General features: G+C 48.2%; 1 protein-coding gene across 1 annotated transcript in view; it reads right to left on the bottom strand.

Moving 5' to 3' along the window:
* Positions 1-1,640: 1,640 nt before the first annotated feature.
* C11H1orf94 (chromosome 11 C1orf94 homolog) overlaps positions 1,641-22,404 on the bottom strand; it is a 45,878-nt gene continuing 25,114 nt past the window's right edge. The window contains exons 3-7 of the mRNA XM_057785500.1: positions 21,829-22,089; positions 20,245-20,423; positions 14,894-14,971; positions 11,055-11,251; positions 1,641-1,716 (exon numbers count right to left, since the gene is read on the bottom strand). Coding sequence (XP_057641483.1) covers positions 1,641-1,716; positions 11,055-11,251; positions 14,894-14,971; positions 20,245-20,423; positions 21,829-22,089 — 791 coding nt within the window. The remainder of the gene's footprint in view (positions 1,717-11,054; positions 11,252-14,893; positions 14,972-20,244; positions 20,424-21,828; positions 22,090-22,404) is intronic.

Here is a 22,404-nt window from a genome sequence, read left to right as displayed (position 1 = left end):
AATACAGGGGCAGCCTGTTAACCAAACATATCAAGAAGAAGCAATATGAGAAGCAGAGGCCCAAAGAATAACAGGACTCCCATATTTAGACCATGGTGGAATATAAGGTATTATTAGTCTTAAGGGAAAGTGGGGAAGAAATTACTTTTCCAGAATAAAGGTCAGTGAGTCTAGTGACATCCCCCTCAAGAGAAATACTTTTTGTGGTTTATGCCCATTCCAAGACCTCAATGCCTTTCAGACCCTCTGCCTGTCATTGCTTAAAAGACTGGAATATAGTGTCCAATGTTTTCAGACCCGGCTCTTACTGTAGAGTCAGCTTCCAGGTACCCAGCATTATTAATAAAAGAGCACTATAGAGGCAATAGAGGTGGTCCATCTATGTGCATGGGCCAAAGCATTCATCCTGACATTAACAACCCCTATTTAATTTCATCTTGATAACAAGCATTAAAAGGATAACCATGGATTTCACACCACAGACCAACTCTGGCTGATAACAGCTGCTGGCAGCACCATCGGGAAAGGGATTCTTCAGCTCTGACCAGCCTAAAGGGCATAAAATCCAGCAGCTGACTCATGATGCCTGCCCGTGGATATAGACCTAGAGAACCAACTCCCTCTGTCTCCTCTTTCCATCGTGCATTCTTCATAAATGTGACCAGGAGGCTCTCAGGGTTGCCATGCAGGTCACTGGTCAGAGATGGACCCGACGTAGTCAAGGACAGCGTCATTAGGCCTCCCACTTGAACAGAGTTTGTCATGTCTCAGACTGATTTTTGTTCCTTTTATTTGAGTATGCATGTGTGTATACATATGTGTGTGTACATGTGTGTATACATGCATGGAGGTCAGAGGACAACTTCTAGGCATTATCTCTCTCTGTTTCCTCACTGGGACCCAGGGATCGAACTCAGGTCATTGGGCTTGGAAACAAGGGTCTTGACTAGCTGAGCCATCTTATCGACCCTTAAGATTCATTTTGAAATTGTATCTTATTCCAATACCATGTCCAGGAGAGACTTTCTGTAAAACTTCTTCCTGGGGCAAACTACAGGGGAGAATATTCCTTGTATAATGCCCATTGTAGGGATGTGGAATCTGGGACGTTGGAGAGTAAGTAAATCACAGGAGAGAAGAGATAAGTGCTCAGGATTTTGACCCCTGAGGATCCACATGTAGATAGCAACACTCCCAAGACCCCACTCTGTGTCTGAAGAAACGCCGAGACTCATGGGAGGAAAATGAGCAGCTTTCACAAATCACAGCAAAATAAATGAACAGGCACACGCATGTTCAAGCAGCTCATAGTTTTATCATAAAATATAAACGTTCTAAATTAAGAGTCTTACTTTCTATCTTACCAACAACAACAAAAACAAAAACCAGTCATGTTAGCTAAACACAGGTTCCTGTGTGATCTTACGAATAGGAGGGTGTGTCTGCGGTGTGCGCTATCTGAGGGAGGCTATGCAGGTAAGTGTTGGTCAGTAGATGAGTCTGGTCTTGCTGTTTTCTGGCGGCCACCTGGTTGGAACCTTGACTTTCCAAACTTCACACCAAGCTGTTGCAGAATCCAGAAATCCAGAACCTTTAGCCCTGATCCAAGGGCACAGAGAGGTGGGGAGAGAGAAAGCAGTCTAAAAGCGGATTCCATTCCCACTGGAGGAAAAATAGGGGCTGTTCATCAGAGGGGCTCTGGACGCCGAGTTGAACCTGGAGAGGGGAGATAGAAGCAGTGATGAAGTCTCTGGTGTTCCTGGAGAGACTGGGGAAAAATTATCTATTGCTTTTGTGAAAGGTTGGAAAGCTGGGATGAGCTTGGAGGGTAAAGGCTTTAGCATTATACAAGGTTTAGGCTTTGGGCAACTCAAACTCCAAATGACAGTGTTAAAGGGCCATGAAGGGCTGTGTCCCTTACTATGTTGGTGCAGGGAGTTGCTGAGGGTATGTATGGATCATGTCTAGAGTCCATGCTGTCTCCACAAAGGAGCCACCAAGAATGAAGCGACCCGATTCCGAGCACCTCACCTCTAGGCCTGTGAGCACCAATCTGTCTTAGAGGAGCAAACACATTAAGGAAGTTCACAACTTCGCAGAACACAGCCCATCCTGGCATCTGATCTCAGAGTTCAGCCAGCACCAGCGCAACTGCCCCGCATAGCTGCTTTCCCCTTCAGCCCCTCTGTCCCTACACTCCTCAGAGCAGCAACCCTGAGAGACCATTGTGTGAGTGCCTGGCATGCTGCTCGACTCTCAGGGAAGCAAGGGAGAGGCGGGCCACGGCTTCAAAGAGCAGAAACCCACACGCTTCCCTGATTTCTTTACCAGCACACTTGTATGCATACTTCAAACAGTTCAGAGGTCAACTCCTCCATGGAAGGTCCCCTGACCTCTTCAGATGAGACTGATGCAAGCTTCTGAGATCTGACTGCAATGCCCTTACCCATCTCCTATCATCCATCAAATAGAAGTAGAGCTTAATTCAAACTGCAGCAGAGCAAACAGCTGGATTTAGTCTAATCCAGGCATTCTCAAGCACTTTTCAACTGGGCAGATGCGCATTACGAAGGAGAATCACCTTCGCTCTCCCATCAGATGGAGAGACAACAAAGTCATGTTAGAGGAGGGAGGAGAGATGGAAACAAACCAGGGTGAGGGTCTAATGGCCTCAGCTGCTTACATCTGTGGCTCCCTACCTGTATCAGTCCACGGACCAGCCAAGATTTGGATACGATTTCGTATCCTTTTTTTTTAATTAATTAATTAATTAATTTATTAAAGATTTCTGCCTCCTCCTCCCCACCACCACCTCCCATTTCCCTCCCCCTCCCCCAATCAAGTCCCCCTCCCTCGTCAGCCCTAAGAGCAATCAGGGTTCCCTGCCCTGTGGAAAGTCCAAGGACCACCCACCTCCATCCCGGTCTAGTAAGGTGAGCATCCAAACTGCCTAGGCTCCCACAAAGCCAGTACGTGCAGTAGGATCAAAAACCCATTGCCATTTTTCTTGAGTTCTCAGTAGTCCTCATTGTCCGCTATGTTCAGCGAGTCCGGTTTTATCCCATGCTTTTTCGGACCCAGGCCAGCTGGCCTTGGTGAGTTCCCGATAGATCATCCCCATTGTCTCAGTGTGTGGGTGCACCCCTCGCAGTCCTGAGTTCCTTGCTCGTGCTCTCTCTCCTTCTGCTCCTGATTTGGACCCTGAGATTTCAGTCTGGTGCTCCAATGTGGGTCTCTGTCTCTGTCTCCTTTCATCGCCTGATGAAGGTTGATATTCAGGAGGATGCTTATATGTTTTTCTTTGGGTTCACCTTCTTATTTAGCTTCTCTAGGATCACGAAGAATGAAAATAGATCCATATCTATCACCATGCACAAAACTCAAGTCCAAATGGATTAAAGACCTCAATATCAGTCCGAACACACTAACCCTGATAGAAGAGAAAGTGGGAAGTACTCTACAACACATGGGCACAGTAGACCACTTTCTACGTATAACCCCAGCAGCACAGACATTAAGGGCATCATTGAATAAATGGGACCTCCTGAGACTGAGAAGCTTCTGTAAAGCAAAGGACACTGTCACTAAGACAAAAAGGCAACCCACTGACTGGGAGAAGATCTTCACCAACCACGCAACTGACAAAGGTCTGATCTCCAAAATATATAAAGAACTCAAGAAACTAGACCGTAAAAGACTAATCAACCCAATTATAAAATGGGGCACTGAGCTGAACAGAGAATTCTCAACAGAAGAAGTTCAAATGGCCAAAAGACACTTAAGGTCATGCTCAACTTCCTTAGCGATCAGGGAAATGCAAATCAAGACAACCGTATCCTTCTCTCTAAAACAAGTTCCAGGACAGCAGCAACGGTTACCTGGCTGCTCAGCACCCAACCCAGGGCCTGCCAGTACATCCCTAATAGGCAAATTGCTTATGGAAAACACATCTCTTTTTCCCTTTTAAAAACCACACTGAAGGGGATGAAGAGATAGCTCTGCAGTTAAGAGCACTGGTTGCTCTTCCAGAGGATCCAGGTTTGATTCTCAGCACCTATATGACGGTTTGCAGCCATCCATAACTTCAGTCCCAGGGGATATGGCACCTTCTTATTACCTTCTTGGGCACTGCACACCTATGGTGCACAGATGTATATGAAGACAAAACACATATATCCATAAAATGAGAACTGAGGAGATATATATATATGCGTATACATATATATACATTCTGGGTTATAAATGATTGACAGTGATGGCAGCACAGTGTGTTGGGAGGCGGCTACAGGAAGATCACAAATTTGAGGCCAGTTCAGACTCACTAGACCCTGTCTTACAAAAACAGCAGCTGAGGTGTGCCTCTGTGCCAGAGTCTTTGCCTAGCTGTAGAAGGTCCTGGGTTTAATTCCCAGCACTGGAAGGCAAGAAGTGATGTTATTATAAGATGCCCTGGATTTTGATCTGATTTATAAAATAAAAGCAGAAACAGTAACAACAACTATCAGTAACAAATCAACCATGCTGTCTCTCATATCCGATCACTGTGCTCCACAGCCCCAGCTTCTCTGGGTGGATCACTAACAGTGAAGTCACCAAGGGTTGAGACTGCATGCATATAGAGGGCCAGAAGGAAAAGCAGTGCATATGGACGAAAGCTACCAAGGAATGCTTCCTGGAGGAGGAGGAGGGAGGAGGAGGAGGAAGAGGAAGAAGAGGAGGAGGAAGAGGAGGAGAAAGAGGAGGAGGAGGGAGGGTAACAGGGAGGGGAGGAGGGAGGAGGAGCTACATCATCTCCTAGCAGAGGTTCTCAACCTTCCTAATGCTGCAGCCCTTTAAGACAATTCCTCATGCTGTGGCCCCCAACCATAAGATTATTGATGTGGGACTCCCCTCTATATGCTCTGAATATGTTTTATTACCATTAGTTAACAAAGAAGCTACTTTGACTTATGGCAGGGCAGAATAAAGCCAGGTGGAAAATCAGAACAGAAATATAGAGAGTAGGTGGAGTCAAGGAGACGCTATGTAGCTGCCAAATGAGAAAGACACCGGAGCCTTACTGGGAAGCCACAGCCTCATGGTGATACATAGATTAATAGAAATGGGTTAATTTAAGGTGTAAGAGTTACTTAATAAGAATCCTGAGCTAATGGGCCAAACAGTGTTGTAATTAATATAGTTTCTCTATGATTATTTGGGTCTTGGCAGCCAGAAACAAAAGTGCAGTCTCCGTTTACAAATTATTTTCACTTCTACATCATAACTGTAATTTTGCTACTATTATGTGTCATAATTTAAATAGCTGTGCCTTCTCATCATCTTGGGTGAACCTGTGAAAGGGTCATTCGACCTCAAAAGGATCGTGACCCACAGGTTGAGAATCACTGTCCTAGAGTGTGGTGAACATGCATCCTGACTTATTTGAGGCAACTGACAAAATACTGTTTCCAGAGCAAGTGTTAATCATGCCCCAGTAAATGCTCAAACTTTTATTGCTTGGAGGATAAATTGTATAGTTCTCATTCTTGATAGGATATGCAAATCAAGTGGACAGAGGGACTAAAGAGCTTTCCTCCTCCTCCTCCTCCTCTTCTTCCTCCTCCTCCTTCTGTTCCTCTGAGAACATGGGGCCCTTGTTCCTGTCTGTCCCACTTCATCCCCTTTTACCTGTTGCTTCCTTGCTTTTGATGACCCTGCCTGTCTTTCAGATCAGATCAACTATCTACCTATGGCCACGCATACATCTTCCCTTGCTTGATCTGGCCTCACCAGGTCTTGTTCAATCCTCAGCTTCATAACTCCCTCAGCAACGATACTACCCAGAGTCTCCCCATGTTGGCTCCCATAGTGCTCAGCTTGCATTTCCACACTTGGATCATGGCTCTCATGTGATCTTCTGCAGAATCACTTCCTCCACATCACTTCCACTCTCTCCCTGATTCCCCCAAGGTACACACACACACACACACACACACACACACACCTCACTACAACTTGCTTCCCAGATTTTTTTCCCCAGTCCCTTTGCCCCTTGCAGCCCCCCCCCCCCACCGCCTGCTGGAGGCCCCAGAGCTGGGTTTCGGGTCTTCTCTATGCATGTGCACAACCTCATGATTCATCTTGTTCCATGCCTTCATCTGTCGTCTATGTTCTAATGACCCCCAAATTAATTACCAGTCCCAACCTTGCCCCAAGCTCCAGGCTCCTGTATCTGCCTGTCTACGAGTACTTCCGCTCATCTACCAGTGATGGGTTCCATGGGAAATGCCTCCACCCATATTCTTAGGCATTTGGAGACCCAGTCCCCAGTTGGTGGCACTGTTTGGGGAAGTTTAGGGTGTGCTGCCTCCTAAAGGAACTATTTTTACTGAGGGGGGCAGCCTTTGAGAGTGTAAGGCCTCTACTGACAACTCATTTGCTCTCTCTGATTCATGCTGGGGCTCAAAATGTGAATTCCTAGCCAACCTGTCCCTGCCTTCCTGCCTGCTATTTGTTGCCATGCCTCCCTCCAAGATGGACTTGGATCCTTCTAGAACCATATAATCTCTTCCTTCTGTAAGTTGCTTTGGGCCTTGATGGTTTATCACACTGAGCGAAGGTAACTAGCATTGACAAGCAGTTCAGTGTCCAGGACGGAGCCCTTGATAAATAACAGCCTTGCTTTAATCACGACAGCAGAAGCGTTTGCCACCATTACTCATCTAGTGCACAGTGCATAAACCGAGGACTTGTGCTGCCCCCTGCCTCGCACCCCCAAGCCAGTCCATCCTCGTCCCTTGTCCTTATTCCATATGTAACCATGATCAAGGTCCACAGGTTCTGCCAAGAAAATGAGCATCCTAGATGGGTTCCCATGTCCATTTTCTCACAGGAACCACCCCCCTCTACGCCATCAGCATCCGTTCATGGGCAGCACTGAAGACCCCAGGCTTGACCCTTGCATCAGCCCTCATGCCCATTCTTCATACCTTGGCCAACATAATCTGCTCTACACGGGAAATGAGAGCATGCTCGTCTCCAGGTCAAAGGTCTCCAGGACATCCTGATGCTCTCAAAGCACTTACCATGCTGATCCATCCCGACCTGTCCAGCCCTGACTGATTTCTGATTTCTGTTCTACCCACTCTCACCATTCCCTCGCACTCAGGGGCCTCTGAATGTCTAATTTTTCTGGGCGGAGTGCTGTCTCTCACACACAGGCACGGGCATGGTTCAGGAGGCCTTCCTTGCCAAGTGTGGTGGTTCATGACTTACCCCCAGCACACATATTGTGTGGGGGAGACAGGACGATGGCTATAAATTCAAAGCCAACTCTATGTAGCATAGTGAGACCTTGTTTAAGGAAGGAATAGGAGGAGGAAAAAAGAAGAGGAGGAGGAGAAAGAGGAGGAGGAGAAGAAGAGGAAGAGGAGGAGGAGGAGAAGTAGGAGGAGGAGGAGGAGAAGAGGAAGAAAGGAGGGAAGAAGAAGCCTGCTCCTCCTTTGGGCCTCTCTGATGACATCTTTGTGTCTTATCTCTGCACATGCACACACACACCCAACACACAGACTGTGAGATTTCTAAGAGAAGAAAGCATTTTATGTTTCTTGTTCACTCCAGTTCACATTGCCTTGGACAGTGCCAGGCACAGGAATAGCTCTAGCCAATTTATTTTGTTTTGTTTGAGACAGGATCTCACCATGTAGCCCAGGTTGGCTTCAAACCCAAGATCTTCCTAAGTCATTTCCCAAGTGTTGGGATTACAGACATGTGCCACAAACCCACTAATCAAAAAGATTTATATGTGTGCATATGCATGTGTGTATGCATGGATGCATGTACATGCTTCTATTCAAGCATATAGAGACTAGAAGTTAACTTTGGGAGTCTTTCTTCATGAGCTATCTACCATGGTTTTGGAGATTCTCTTACTGGGTCTATAGATCACCAATCAGACTAAGCGAGCTAGCCAGTAAGCTCCAGGGACCCACTTGTCTCTGCCTCCACAGCACTGGGATCACAAGTGTGTACCACCATGCCCAGCTTCCCACATAAGGGTATCAGCATCAGGTCTGCATGCCTGCATAGTGAGCACTTATGGACTGAGCCATCTCCCAGCTCCTTCCATCAGCTTTTTGTTTGTTTGCTTGCTTGTTTTTGTTGTTTTGTTTTGTTTTTTGAGATGGGGTTCCTCTGTAGCTTTGGTGCCTGTCCTGGAACTAGCTCTGGTAGACCAAGCTGGCCTTGAACTCACAGAAATCTACCTGCCTCTGCCTCCCAAGTGCTGGGATTAAAGGCATGCACCACCACTGTCCAGTTCTTTGTTCTTTGATAAATGAACAAATCATCCTCTTTAGAGATCCAGGCTGGCACCTGTTTCCCCAGCTTCCTGAGCATCATTATCCCCACTCACCACCTTCTCTTGCTCATGGCTCTTCTCTGTCTTCAGTGTTTCCCACTCTTCCCAGCTTTGTGCCTACATCTTGGCCTGTCCCTTCCTGTCCCTCTCCCCACCCTCTGTCTCCCCAAAGACACACAGGCCTCAGGCCTCTGCCCTTTGTGTTTACAAGTCCTCTGGCCCTCTGGACAGCCAGCACTCTGGTTTGTCCCTGGGAAGCATCACGGGTGGTAGTACAGATGTGACTGCTAGCTGTGGAAGGGTCCTCTGCGTCCCTGGCAGCCTCTTCCACTCTCTCCTCCAGGACGGTAATAGATAACCTCTTGTTGAGACCTCCAGACTACACCCCATCTCCTGTTCTCTCCCCTAGGCCTGTGTGTTCACTCTGATGTGCACAGCCTTTATTAGATCCCCAGGTTGAGCAGCCAAAAGCCTTTAATAATCCCATCCCAACTTCCTTTTCCAATCCTATTTTCAACCTTTTCCACGGACAAATCTACTACTTCGACCATACACACTCTGTCCTCGGGTCTCTAGTTTGCCTTGCACCTTCAGGGCTTGAAGTCACTTGCCTAGCACGAGTTAGAATCTGGGTTCAATTCCTGGTACCTCAAAATCATGAGCTCAAGGGGGCATTTAAATGATTGCCTTGCCCCTTCCCACTGCAGGTTGATGGAGGAAGGTCATTGGCTAATAAAGAAACTGCCTTGGCCCATTTGATTGGCCAGCCTTTAGGTGGGTGGAGTAAACAGAATAGAATGCTGGGAGGAAGAGGAAGTGAGCTCAGATGCAGGGCAGCTCCTCTCAGAGCCAGATGTGATGAAGCAAGCCACCGGGTCAGACATGCTGAATCTTTCCTGGTAAGACTGGTGCTACACAGATTATTAGAGATGGGTTGATCGGAATATGAGAATTAGCCAGTAAGGGCTAGAGCTAATGGGCCAAGCAGTGTTTAAAAAAATACAGTTTGTGTGTCGTTATTTTGGGGCATAAGCTAGCCAGGCGACCAGGAGCTGGCGCGGCAGGAACACAGCCCACAGTCCCCACTACAGCAGGTCCTGACTCTCCCTGCCTAGATTGCCTCCTCTAGGCATTCACTAGGATACCCCTCTGCCATCAGAGGTCCTGACTCTGGCCTAGACCAGAGCATGTACCATCCAGTCCTGCCAGTCCTCAGTCTTTTTCCTCTATGTGTATGTATGTGTGTCTGCATCAGTTTGCATATGTCATATGTGGGGGGAGGGGTGCCTGCAGGGGTTAGAAGAGAACATTGGATCCCCTGGAACTAGAGTTCAGGTGATTGTGAGCTGTCAGATTGTGAGTGCTGGGAACCAAACCTGGGTCCTCTGCAAGAACAGTAAGCTGGGCCATGTCTCCAGCCCCCAGCCCTCCGTTTTTTGAATGGAAGAAATATGCCTTATTATCTATGAATTCCCTGTAAGCTAAGCTCGCATTAACTCCATGAATTAACACAGTACTTTCTAGTGTGCGTGATGATGGGGGGGGGAGTTCTACACGCCATGCTGTGCTCTACAAAATAAGAGGGAGGGAAGAAAGAGAGGAGGAAGTAGAGGAGAAAGACATAAAAAGAAGTCATGAATATCATATTCAAATACCACCATCGACCACCTCTTGAACATTCCCTGAGCACCCCAGGGGATTGAATGGTCTGAGAGTTCCAACTGTTCAGAAATCTGCCTGTCTTTGCTTCTCACAGTTTTCCCCAAACAGATCCGGCTATCAAACCTCTCTGAAACATTGGTCCCTTTTCACAAGATATTAGGGGAGACGCAAGATTCAAAGGGCAAGATTCTGGGGTCATGCAGCGGGTCAGGTGGTCAAAGGGTGTCTGCTGGGCAGAGTGGGGGAGGGCATGAATCAATGTCACCCTAGAGAGTTTGATCTTAACCTAGAACCTGAATTTTTCCAACTGGGATACAAATGCACCATGGTCTGCCTAGGATTCTGAGGTCCACAGCAGTGGTATGGCGCCTCCTGCCTTGGGTCACCAATACTAGCTGAGGCTTTGACTCGTGGGAGTGAGTAGCTACCTGTTATGTTAAAGCAAACACAACTTGGTAGCTCCAAACCATGCACAATCCAAAAGGAATTTTCACCCTAATTGCCCCGTTTGTGTTGGTAGTTTGCAGCTGAGCCCCTTGCACAAACCCAGGAAATGCCAGGCTTTTATACTGATTGGTGGGCATCAGTGGCTAAGCTGTGGGGGACCCTTCACCAGGACCTGTCAGAAGTCCAGGCTAATCCGGCAAGATTAGCCTGGCAAGGACTCCAGATGCATCAGGAAGTGGATAGGAGTCATATAGAGATTAGCTAACCACATTCTTTGCAAATCATCCAATGATAATGACAGCATCCTGAGCCACCTGTGAAGTAATTGCACAGTTGCAGTTCTACAACCAGCCTGTAGGTGGCAGTCTGCAAAATACCTTCAAAAGCTCCTCCTAGATCCCGGCCCAGGCTCACCTCCACAGGTGTTTCTCCAAGTCCTCAGAGACACTGGGCACAGGTGCAAAGACATGCCCCCCCCCACCAACACCATGGGGCACATATACCAAGAAAGGCTCTATGAAGCCCACCCCGCTCACCTGCCTTCTCTGACAGCCATCTGGATTCAGGTCAGCTCCCCACACCCCCCTCCCCATGGCTGAGAACTCACCCATATCCCTGGGTAAAGAGGTATGGAGGCCCATCTCCTGCCATTGGGGTAGGATCTCGGGGGTTGGCGGGAAGCTTCTGGGGCGTCCTCTGAGGATATGGATAGTTGGGCTGGACGAAAGGGATATAGCTCATCAGGGGTGTGTAGGAAGAGCGGAAAATTTGCTGTCCCATCTGCTGTGGGTTGTACGGTGTCACCTGCAGGGCAGAGAGAAGAGAGAGACAAGATCAACATCTCCCAGCCCTGACCCTAACCCCAGCTGCTACCTTATCGATCTGTGTGTGCCTTCCTTGCCTTATGTATCTGCGTCTCAAACTCCTAATCTGTAAAATGGACAAACGCTATCCGCCCTGCTGAGATTCGCGCTATTGGCTTCTACCTTCAGACCTCAACAGACTGTGAGCCCTAAACAACCTCACCCAGTGGAAATCCCTGTCAGGGAAGAACAGGTCTGTGCTGTGAAGACCGCTGTGTAGCTGTCAGCTATGGTTGTCAAGGGCTTGAAATCCAGCTGTGGTGAATGAGGAGCTAAAGTCTGGATGCGATTGAGTTGCGATTCCTGTAAATGGCCGCACGTGGCTAGCGGCTGCAGCATTGGGATATATATATATGCGTAAAAAGGAGGCAGGGCAACAAAAACCTGAGGGAAAGATGGGAATTCAATGGGATTTCTGCTAGATACCTGGGCAAATGCCCACTGAGGACTGGGGCTCCTCCTTTCTTTCCCCCAACTAGCAAGGGTTATCACCCATTTTATTCACTGCTATTTCTGCAGCTCTGAAACAGCAGAGTGGATGCAGTAAGAAAGGAAGTGGGAAGAAGGGGGAGCACTAAGCATCTGATGGCATGATGGGAGCACTGATCAGGAACAACACATCCCATTACTGGCAAGCCTTTCCTTACATGGATCCTCCTGCGTGCTGAGGGAGTTTCTGACAGAGCTGGCAAAGTTTCTGGATTTCCATCATAGAAGCCATGTGCTCAAAGGCTCCCTTTCTCTCTCCCTGCATGTTCATGTCTAAGATAAACCCACTTGGTGGGTGGTGATGGCTCATTCCTCTAATCCCAGCACTCAGGAGGGAGGCAGAGGCAAGTGGGTCAGTCTGGTCTCTACAGGGCAATTTTCAGGACAGCAAGATCTGCTACACAGAGAAATCCTGTCCCCCCAAACAAAACAAAACCCAAAAGGTCAAAATGAATAAATAAAGGAAAATAAGCCACTTAGTCAAGTGTGTATGAAACCCTCCGGCTGTGGGAGACCCTTCACCTTACCGCTGTCACTACAGCTCCAAACCCTGTGAGACAAGACGCTCTGATCTTACCCTGATTGTCAGTTTCATGGAGTTTAGAATCACCTAGGCTGGGCTGTGAGGGTGTTTCCAGAGAAGTTTAACTGAGGATAGAACCACCCTAAATGTGGACAGTCCTAGGGGTTGGTGTTTTAGACTGAATAAAAAGGGGGTTAAGATCACTCGAACACCAGCCTTCATCTCTCCTCGCTTCCTAACTGTGGGTGCACTGTGACCAATGGCCTCATGTTCCTGAGTCATGTCTTCTCGCCATGATGAGCTGTACTCTCCAACTGGGCAGAGAAATAAGAACGACCCGTCCTTCAGCCGCCTTTGCCAGTTCTTCATCATGACAAAGAGCAAAATGACACAGGTCCCCATTACTTCCATTTGAGAGATAAGGAAGCTGAGGCTCTCAGAAGTAAAATAACTTGTCTCCAGACCTAAATTACAGCCAGAACCCCCAGGGAGAGCCCAGAGTCTGGTTCTGTTCCAGTCTTCCTATGCTGTGCACTCTCTGAAGGCTGAGCCCCTCCCCCAATCTTTGCCATGCCACTCAAAGAAAGGGTGCAGAGCCCAGCGATACTGAGTGTGGGTACTGAAACCCTGAAAAGACAATGTCCCACTAGTTCGTCGGCATGAGAGATACAAAGGAAACCAATAAACAGCAGTGGCCTTTGTCTTTAAAATTCCTACCGTGCTTTATACAGATCCTTCAAATATAAACACACTCATAATCGCCTAAAAAGACTCTTTGAGCTAGGAGGGGGTGTTACTGTTTGCAGGTGGAAATGATGTGACTGGGATCCTGAGACAGGCTCTCTCATCCCAGTTAGGATGAGGAAGGCTCTTATTCCTAATGAAAGAGCCCTGCCCAAGCTAGTGTTCACCTAAGGACCCATCTCTACCCTCCAGAACAAACCAGCATTATGCCAGCTCAGAGAAGAGGTTTTCAGAGAAAGGACGGGAATTCCTGGGAGGGGCCGAGGTAGAATAAGATGGAAGTGAAGTGTGGATTGTCCATGGACCTGTGGGTGAGGTGCATGTCCACTTGGGAGCGAGGAACACTTGTCTTCAGCCTACTCTATGTACCCAATCTAAATGATTATGCTTATATCCCATCTTTGCCCCAACACTAGTACCTCTGAGCCTGTTTCCATGTCTGCTGATGAGTAAATGTGAGCTATATGTGAGCAGGTATGTCAGCTCAAGCAGCTAGAGAGTATATAACTATATGTATTTCTCGTGTGTGTGTGTGTGTGTGTGTGTGTGTAGGTACATACACCACTGTGCACACGTGGAGGTCAGAGGACAACCTTGGGTGTCAGTCCTCACCTTTCACCTTGTTTTGAAGCAGGGTCTCTTGCTGTTCACTGCTATATACGTCAGACTAGCTGATCCATGAGTTTTCGGCGATTCTCTTGTCTCCATCCCCAACCTTGCCATAGGCACCCTGGGATTACAGATTCATGCTACTGCATCTAGCTTTACATGGGTCCAAGGAGTTCAAACTCTATTCCTCATGCCTGGAAAGTAAGCACTTTATACACCAAGCCATCTTCCCAGCCCACCACCTATTTCTCTCCGCTTCTCTCTACGTAGGTCTGTCACTATCTCTGCTGCCCACTGCAGCACTTTCGTGTATCTATGTGCAAGAGGTGTCCAGCACGGTGACCAAGAACCCAAGGCTGCTCTTTAGTTAATACCTAAGAGGCAATGGTGCCTGAAGTACCAGTGTAATTCACACTGCCACATTCAGCAAATAAAACTACAGGACACCAGTTGAATCCAAACTGGAAATAACCTGTGAATGCATTTTTAACATAAATATGTCTCGTGCAATATTTAAGATTTACTTATACTAAAAAGGTATTCATTATTTATTTGAATTTCAAACCAAACTGACTGTCTTGCTTGGGAACCAGCCAGCTCACATAGCATGAGGATGACTCTTGCCACACACATGCTGGGCAGAGCTGTGTTTGGTCCAGCTGAAAGTGTGTGGCCATCTCCATGCCCAGAGCCGAGGCTTCTGGAAGGACTGTGTTTTTCCCTTTATCTTTACATGCTTCTGTCACCCAATGAGAGAGAAGCAATAGCTCCTGCATCTTCTGCTCAGACCCCAAAAGAGCAAGGAGAACAGACCCTGATGCTGATCCACAGACCAGTTCAGCCAACCCAGAGGCTTGTGGGCAAGAGCTAAAGACTCCTGGAAAGTCTCTGAGTCTTTGAAGCTAATTGCTATCACAGCAAACCCAAACTTAGGTGTTACTGTTTTGGTTTAATTTCTTTATCCCTCAGTTTCCCCATCAATAGCATGCCTCATAAGGTGGTTGAGAAGGTTAAAGTAGTGTAGGAGATGTCTTTGGGAAAGGCCTGGCATTATCATGCAATAAGAACTCCTTTGAGACATGTCTGGTTTCACCGTGTGCTAAGTCAGTAATGGGCTAGAAAGTAATGGTGATGACCGCTAGGCTGGGATGGAGCAGATAGCTATCTGACCGAAAGACCTTGTGGAGTCAAGGCACAGAAGGGGAAGTATATACTCACCTGCCGGGAGTAGCACCCCAGTGGGGGGTGCACGGGTTGCTGGTAGGGCATCCTTGCTGATCGCTGTGGGTACAGGCCCTAAGGAGAAAGAGAAAGGTTCCCAGTGCTAGGTGGGAGTCCCTAGCCTGAGCACAGAGTCCCCAGCCTGAGCTCAGTATCCCACTCACAGGCTTAGATCTACATCCTAGGTTGACCTCCTCCCATCCCTCAGCTAACTATCTCCTTGGCATTGCCTAGAGCTAACTGGATCCAGCTCAGGCCACTTGACAAGCCCCTTTCAATAGACATCAAAGCCTAATTGAATGTTTAGGAGCGTTTCAGAAGTGCCAAAGACTTTCGGCCTTTCAGAGGCTGATCTGTGTCTCTGAGAAAGCTACTCTACTTCTTTTTCCCTCATCTTCAGAAGTGTGTGGGGCCAGGCCTGTGAAGCCTGTAGGAATAGCCACTTTCTTATTGTTGATATCTGCATCCATAGGTGTGGAGACCAGAGGTGAACCTCCTGTGTCATGCCTACTTTGTTCGTTTTTGTTTTTTAAAGATAGAGTCTCTCACGGACCTGAGGCTTACCAAGTAGACTATGTGGACCGCTGGGAAGTCCCAAAGATCCCCATCTCTGCCTCCCCAGTACTAGGATCGCAACTCTGTCTCACCATGCCCAGCTTTCTTTATTTGAATCCGTTGTATCAAACCCAGGTCCTCAAGCTTGCAAGGCAAGCACTTTAAGGACCGAGCTGTCTCCTCAGTCACCATGGGCCTTTTCTACTTTTTTTTTCCCTACTTTTTCTACTTTTCCCTAAGCCAATTCTACCTTTCACCTACTGGGCCCCAGTAATGAAAAATCCATGTTCAAGTATACATGCATGTGTAGGGGCTGGGGTCTAGCCAGCTGTGATTCTGTGTTCAGATGTGCAACAATGCCCCCATGCATGCTCATTTGGGTTTCTGCTAGGGGCCTGTGTGTATCTTTTGCTCATGGTGATGGTAAGCAGGAAGATAAATAAAGGAATGCCAACAAAGAGCTGAAAAAGCACCTGGGCACATAGTAAGGACTCTGTAAATGTTAGGTCTGTCCATCATCCCCCCCACTGGCCCCTCCCTCTAGGAGCTTTAGCAGCTTAGCCCAAGGGTGGAGCCTGGGATATCCACGTGTCCAAACAGATACAAAACTCACAGACCTAGCAGAAATGTTACAGAGGATGGGCCACCCATGTCCCTCCAACTGACCACCCAGTTGTTACCTACATCACAAGGGGGTCTAACCCTAGCCCTGCATGTTCCCACATGGGAACTAGGAGCCAGGAATGCAGTCTAACACAAAATTGTAAGCTTACTTAAAACATTATTGTAAGATTGGTTTGCAACTATTTTATAACTTGACAGACTGATCCTAGGACATCACAGATGACAATGACTTGTCAAAATGCCATGTAAAGTAAGCATGCTTGCTCTTGCAACCCATGAGCCATGGGTTGTACATGCCTAGATTTAACGTGTCGCTCGAGGCAACTCATCGTCATCCCGTGTGGCCGAGAGACACTAAACATCTGGACACCCTGCACCTAGCATGATGCTCAAAGTCAGTGCACCTCTCAGTCTGGGACCTCTTTCCAGAGCATTCTTCATCCCAAAGTGTTACTTCTGCTCTGAGCTTGGTTTGTGTCAATCACCAAAATGGCAATGGTGGACACCATGCTCCTGATGATACCCCTTAGCTCCTCATGAAGGGCTCCAGGATCTCTGATTTGGAGTTACCTCAAAAGCCTCCCAGCTCCTCTTGTTCCAGCTTCCAGGTCTCTGAGACTCACACTTCCTATCAGAGAGCCCTACCCTTCCTCTGTCACTAAGCATTGACACTTGAGACCTTCCTGTCTTGGCCCCTCCAACTTCTACCAGTCCCGGCCTGAAGCCAGTCTCCCCACCAGCCTCATGACCTATTGCTTGAAGTTCTGCAACCAGTTCAGCCTCACTCACCCATCGTGACCTAGCCCGGTCCCTCCCACCCCACCCTGAAATGAAAGTAGTCTGAGAAGTCTTCCCAAAGGGATGACCTTACTCATTCCAGCCCTTGGTGAGCTGCAGGCCCCTTGACTGCTGTTTCCTTTGAACACTGCTCACAAGCTTAACTGCCCCTTCTTCCAGGACTGCCAACACCAGGCAGCCACCCACCACCACCACCTGTTCTGTACTAGGCCACGCTGGGGCCACTGGAGGGCATACAGCTGGCCAGCCCTGCTGCCTCCTTGTAAAAGACGCTGCCTCGTTCATTAGTATGAGAAAGACTGCCTGACTCTAGGGATGTCTGCGGTTATTAGAATTGCAGCTTTGTAAAATCATGAGCGAGTAAGGGCGAATAAGCATTGACTCCTCTTCGCTTGAGGCCATGGCCTTTCCCCACATGGCTTCCCGTCTTCATCTCAAGATGCTCGTGCTCCTCCGTGTTAGGGACCTTGTCTTCCTATCTCTGAGTCTCTCCACCATGGAGCTCTGAGTAAATTGGATTTGGGGCCTCATCTTTATTCCTTAGGCCCTGTGTGGAACAGACCATGATAGACTAGTCCCCTGTTCTCTCTGCCCCCTTAAGGTCTACTGAACTCCCTGACCCCCTTTTCTTGGAGCTGCATATTAATGCAATGAACATCTGTGTCACCCTGGAGATTTTAAGAGTCCTTCCCTGTTCTGGGGCTCAATTAATCCTTACAACCAAATCAGTTTCTGCGGCTGCTGTAATTATGATAAGCCCGGTTCTCCTACAAACTGGGGCAGTTAAGGCACTTGCCAAGGCCACGCAGTGAAGATGCTGCAGAGCCCTCTCACCCATCTTCTGGCTTCCAGATCTGCCTTCTCTCTACTCTATCAGGCCTCCTGATCAGTTGGCTCAAAGCGAGCACTAGGAGATTCTGAGACACCACAAGAAGGCAGAGATGCTGTCTTTAGCCACCATCTAGGAGAGTCAGCTCCTTCTTGGCCATCTTTGGTCGGGCCCATTTACTGCCTGAACTGTCTCACAAAATCTAGTAGGTCCTTCTAGCCAGGCCAGGGCATTACTTCTTTGCAGAAGTGGATGGATGGATGGATGGATGGATGGATGGATGGATACATGGGTTGATGGATGGATGGTTGGATGGGTGAATGGATGGGTTGGTGGATGGGTGGGTAGATGGATGGATGGATGGGTTGATGGATGGGTGGGTGGATGGATGGATAGATGAATAAGTAGATGGTTGGTTGGATGGGTGAATGGATGGGTGGATGGATGGATGGATGGATGGATGGATGGATGGATAGGTTGATGGATGGGTGGGTGGATGGATAGATGAATAAGTAGATGGATGGATGGATGGATGGATGGATGGATGGATGGATGGATGGATGGTTGGTTGGATGGGTGAATGGATGGGTTGATGGATGGGTTGATGGGTGAATGGATGGGTTGATGGATGGGTTGATGGATGGATGGATAGATGGATGGATGGATGGATGGATGGATGGATGGGTTGATGGATAGGTAGGTAGATGGATAGATGAATAAGTAGATGGATGGATGAATAGGTGGATGGATGGATGGGTAAGGATAAATAAGTAGAGGAATAGGATGTGAATGAATGGATGGGAATATGGATGAGTAGTCAAGTGGACTGAGAGATGGATACATAAAGCAGAAAGGCCAGAATAAGCAGCAGTTAGAGAATGCAGAATGTGCCTGGGAATACAGCTTGCTGAGACACTAAACTGAGCTGAACTTTCAGTGTGTGTTACAGAAAAACACACCACGTGATCGACAAGAAAGTACTCTCTACTCATTTGCCATCCAAAGCTGCTGACTCAGTTTCCCTCCTTCTGTAGGAAAGTCAGTCAGCACTACAATATTAACGTCAGTGTCTCTGAAGACACAGGACAGATTTGATGCTCAGAAAAATATATTGAAACCTTACTCTCTCGGAAAGCCAAGTCAGTGGAGCACGGCTGCGCAGCCTGACACCACGCTCGGTACGTGCGATCAGCGAGAGTGACTTCCCACTGTGGGAAAGCATGCATGCAGTTGTCTCTGATTTGGAGGTCAAGTGTATCCCCCTGGCCTTTGATTTGCTCCTGAACTTACACTGGACTCCAAGTCTCTTCACCTTTGAGTGCCCTCACCTGACGCAGGGCTCAGCCTAAAGTAACCACAGAGCAGAAGTCTTTAAGATTACTCAAGAAAACTGAATAAATAAATAAGAATGAGCCAGCCAATGAGGAGGTGAATAAATGAACGGGGATTAGGCAAGCCCCAAATTGCAAGGGGCTGAGAAGGCCAGTGAAGGAAGCCATGAATTAATGACCCGGATGCCTCTCTCGAGCCTGTGTGAGGATGTTGTTACTAATGGGAAGATGATGTCCTGCAATTGCCCCTGGGTGATCTCCACCTCGCCCTGAAGTGCAAGGCGTTTTGTACCTGTAGAGGGAGAAACAAGTGGAGACTCATGCTTCCTGAAAAAGTTGAAAACAAAACAGAGACAGGTCCTTTGCTAAGCTCTTTGCAATGGAGATGAAGGGGCACCAGCTCAGGGAGCTCCTAGAGTAGAGAGGCTCCCCACCTACTTAGGATGTCTAAGCCATCAAATACTTCTTGTTCTGGTGTGAACAAAGAAAAGGCACTGGCTCCAATAGAAGGGATGTGATGGAAGACAAGTTAAGAGTGACCCAAATTTGTCCTCCAGTTCCCCTTTCCAGACAGGGCCAGGTCAGCAAATGGCCAAAGCCCTGGATTGGCAGGGCTGAGCCCCCGTGGAGAAGAGCCAGGGATGGGAGCCGAAGCTGGGATAATCTTTGATGCTGAGCGCCTCTCCTGAAAACACGGAGTACTACCTAAGGGGACTGTTAAGTTATTGGATCGGACAAAGGCTTAAACGAGAGTGGACATTTATTTGATTCTTTGTTCCTTCTACCAAGTGGGCCATGGCTCTTAAGGGATATTAAGTTAAACGGACAAAATGAAGAAACTACATTTTCCTGCATAAATAAGCTCTGCGAGTAAAATTTCAAACCTGGCTACAAGTTCTTCACCCTCCCTTTGTGTGGCACTTCTAACTCCCATCCAGCCAGGGTCCCTAGATCATGTGCACATGTATGGTATGCATGTGCGTGAGCACATAAGTGTGTACGCGTGTGTGCATGCGCGCCTGTGTGTGTGCATGAATGCGCATGCCAAGTGGTGAGTCGGTGCAGTTACAATGGACACACAGCAGAGGTTCACAGATTGACAGTGTCTACTCTCGTTCTAAAGTGACCTCTAGTTAGGGATGGCATCGGGGGGGAGTCCCAAGGCCCTTGGCACAGCAGGCTCCTTTGCAGAGCTAGAGCCACCTGCTTACCTGATACTGCGGGAAGGCGGAGTGGCTGGAGAACACTGGTGGAGGTGGACAGTTCAGATTGAGCCAGAGAGGCTGGTTCAGGGTGGTCGAGGTCAAGGCGGCGGTGAAGCGTGGGGCGAACACATTCCCGGCATACTTAATGTTCTTGTCAGGCACCGGTGCCAGTGTCGGTGGGTTAACTGCAAGTACAGCAGGGGGAGGGCAGCTCAGTGCCCGCAGCAGGGGGAGGCTGCACGGTAACCACCCAGGGATGCAAACTCTTGGTGTCACATCCTTTAAGGGCCAGAAGGGTCCGTCCAGGTCCAGGAGCTTTCTAGCTCCGGGAAACCATCACTAGTGCGCCGCTTGCTCATTTGGCGGGAATGGCTTCTCTATCACTCACTGGTAAATGAGGCTGGTGAGCAGGGGATGCAGCAAATCACGTGGCTAAGGCTGGGATTCACCTGCTTGCAAACAAGCGCAAAGCTGTTGCAAAGGGTCTCCCTCTAATGGCTAAATCTACCCCGGCCAGAGCTGGATACTGAGCAACGCTAGAAACTCTGTACAGGTTGTTGTCTCTACATGGGAATAGTTTCCTAGATGTTTTAAAGATTAATCTTTATTTTTCTTTATGTGTATGTGTGTGTCGGGTGTGTGTAAAAAGGGCAGGTGTCAGAATTCCTGAAGCTTGTAAGTCATCCACAGTGGGTGCTGGGGACTGAACTCCGGTCCTTTGGAAGAGCAGTCAGCTCCCTTAACCACTGAGCCATCTCTCCAGCTCTCGGTGTTCTCCTGAGTATTCAGAAACATGAGATAGTTCAGTGTGGGCTAACAACACTGAGTTCTAAAGCATGAGGTTATGTTTAATTGTTAGTGATTTTTCTCTTCTACAGAGACATCCACGGACAACGGAACCAGAAATACGCCCCTCCGCAGCATCCTTTTGCGTTAATCTGTTTGTGTTTGGAAAGGGGTTTAGACTTCATGACTGAAGCAGTCGTAGTGAGGTAAAAGGGAGGAAGATGGGCCAGGCCCTGGATAATCTCAACATGGAAAGAATACGAAGCATGGGTTTCTCTGTGGCCTGGGCACACTGAGAAGCTGTAATAAATCTCAGGTTGGGACTGTAGACCACATCAGTTATTGTTTGTGCCTGTGGGATCTCTAAAAACCAATTACACTCCTCTAGCAACTGGATTCCCTTAGGGGATGCTGGGAGAAAATAATTTCCTCCATTTTACAGAGTTAAAAATTCTGATACCCAAGAGTAAACAGTGACTTGCCCCTGGACAGAAAGAGGTAGCCTGTCTGGACTTATGATGGTTTCTGGGTACCCACCCAGGACTTATGATAGTTTCTGGGTAACCTTCCTGAACTTATGATACTTTCTGGGTACCCTGCCTGGACTTATGATGGTTTCCGGGTACCCTGCCTGGACTTATGATGGTTTCCGGGTACCCTGCCTGGACTTATGATGGTTTCCGGGTACCCTGCCTGGACTTATGATGGTTTCCGGGTACCCTGCCTGGACTTATGATGGTTTCTGGGTACCCTGCCTGGACTTATGATGGTTTCTGGGTACCCTCCCAGGGAAGGCCCACTTACACTTCAGATCCAGCCCATCCATATCCACTTTGCCTCGAAGCCTCAGCTGCCCACCGGGGTTCTTGGTGGCCCCAAAGAACTCATAAAGCAGATTCTTCTCAGCCGGCCACACTGGCTTCTTGGTTGGCAGAGTCATGGAGATGGTGCCCATCGAGTCACTGTGACCCTCCTCACCACAACTGTCCTTCCGGCTCTGGGGCCATTGGCTGAGAAAGAGGCTCTCTCGACCTTTGGTCAGCTCTTTGGTGCCAGGGGTTCGTTCTACAGAAAGAGGGAAACCAAGTCAAAGCCTCTGGGAAGCAAATATGTCTTGTAAATTAATTTCTTGCAGCCCATATCTCATACTGAGGTCCAGGTCATAATAGGGTGTGTGTCTCAGTCACACCTTAGGTTCATGCTAAAGTCTGCTCTGGTTGCTGCCCATTCTGACCTTTCTGTCTTATACAGGTCCTCTTCAGTCACCTGTCTCCTCATCCATCTGACCATTGATCCATTCACCCACATACTCATCCATCTGTCTATCCATCCATCCATCCATCCATCCATCCATCCATCCATCCATCTACCTGTCTATCC

The sequence above is a fragment of the Chionomys nivalis genome, chromosome 11 (genome assembly GCF_950005125.1).
Source record: "Chionomys nivalis chromosome 11, mChiNiv1.1, whole genome shotgun sequence".
In the NCBI taxonomy this organism is placed as follows: Eukaryota; Metazoa; Chordata; class Mammalia; order Rodentia; family Cricetidae; genus Chionomys; species Chionomys nivalis.
Note: the sequence above shows the minus strand (reverse complement) of the source record. Positions and strands in the feature narration are given on the sequence as shown.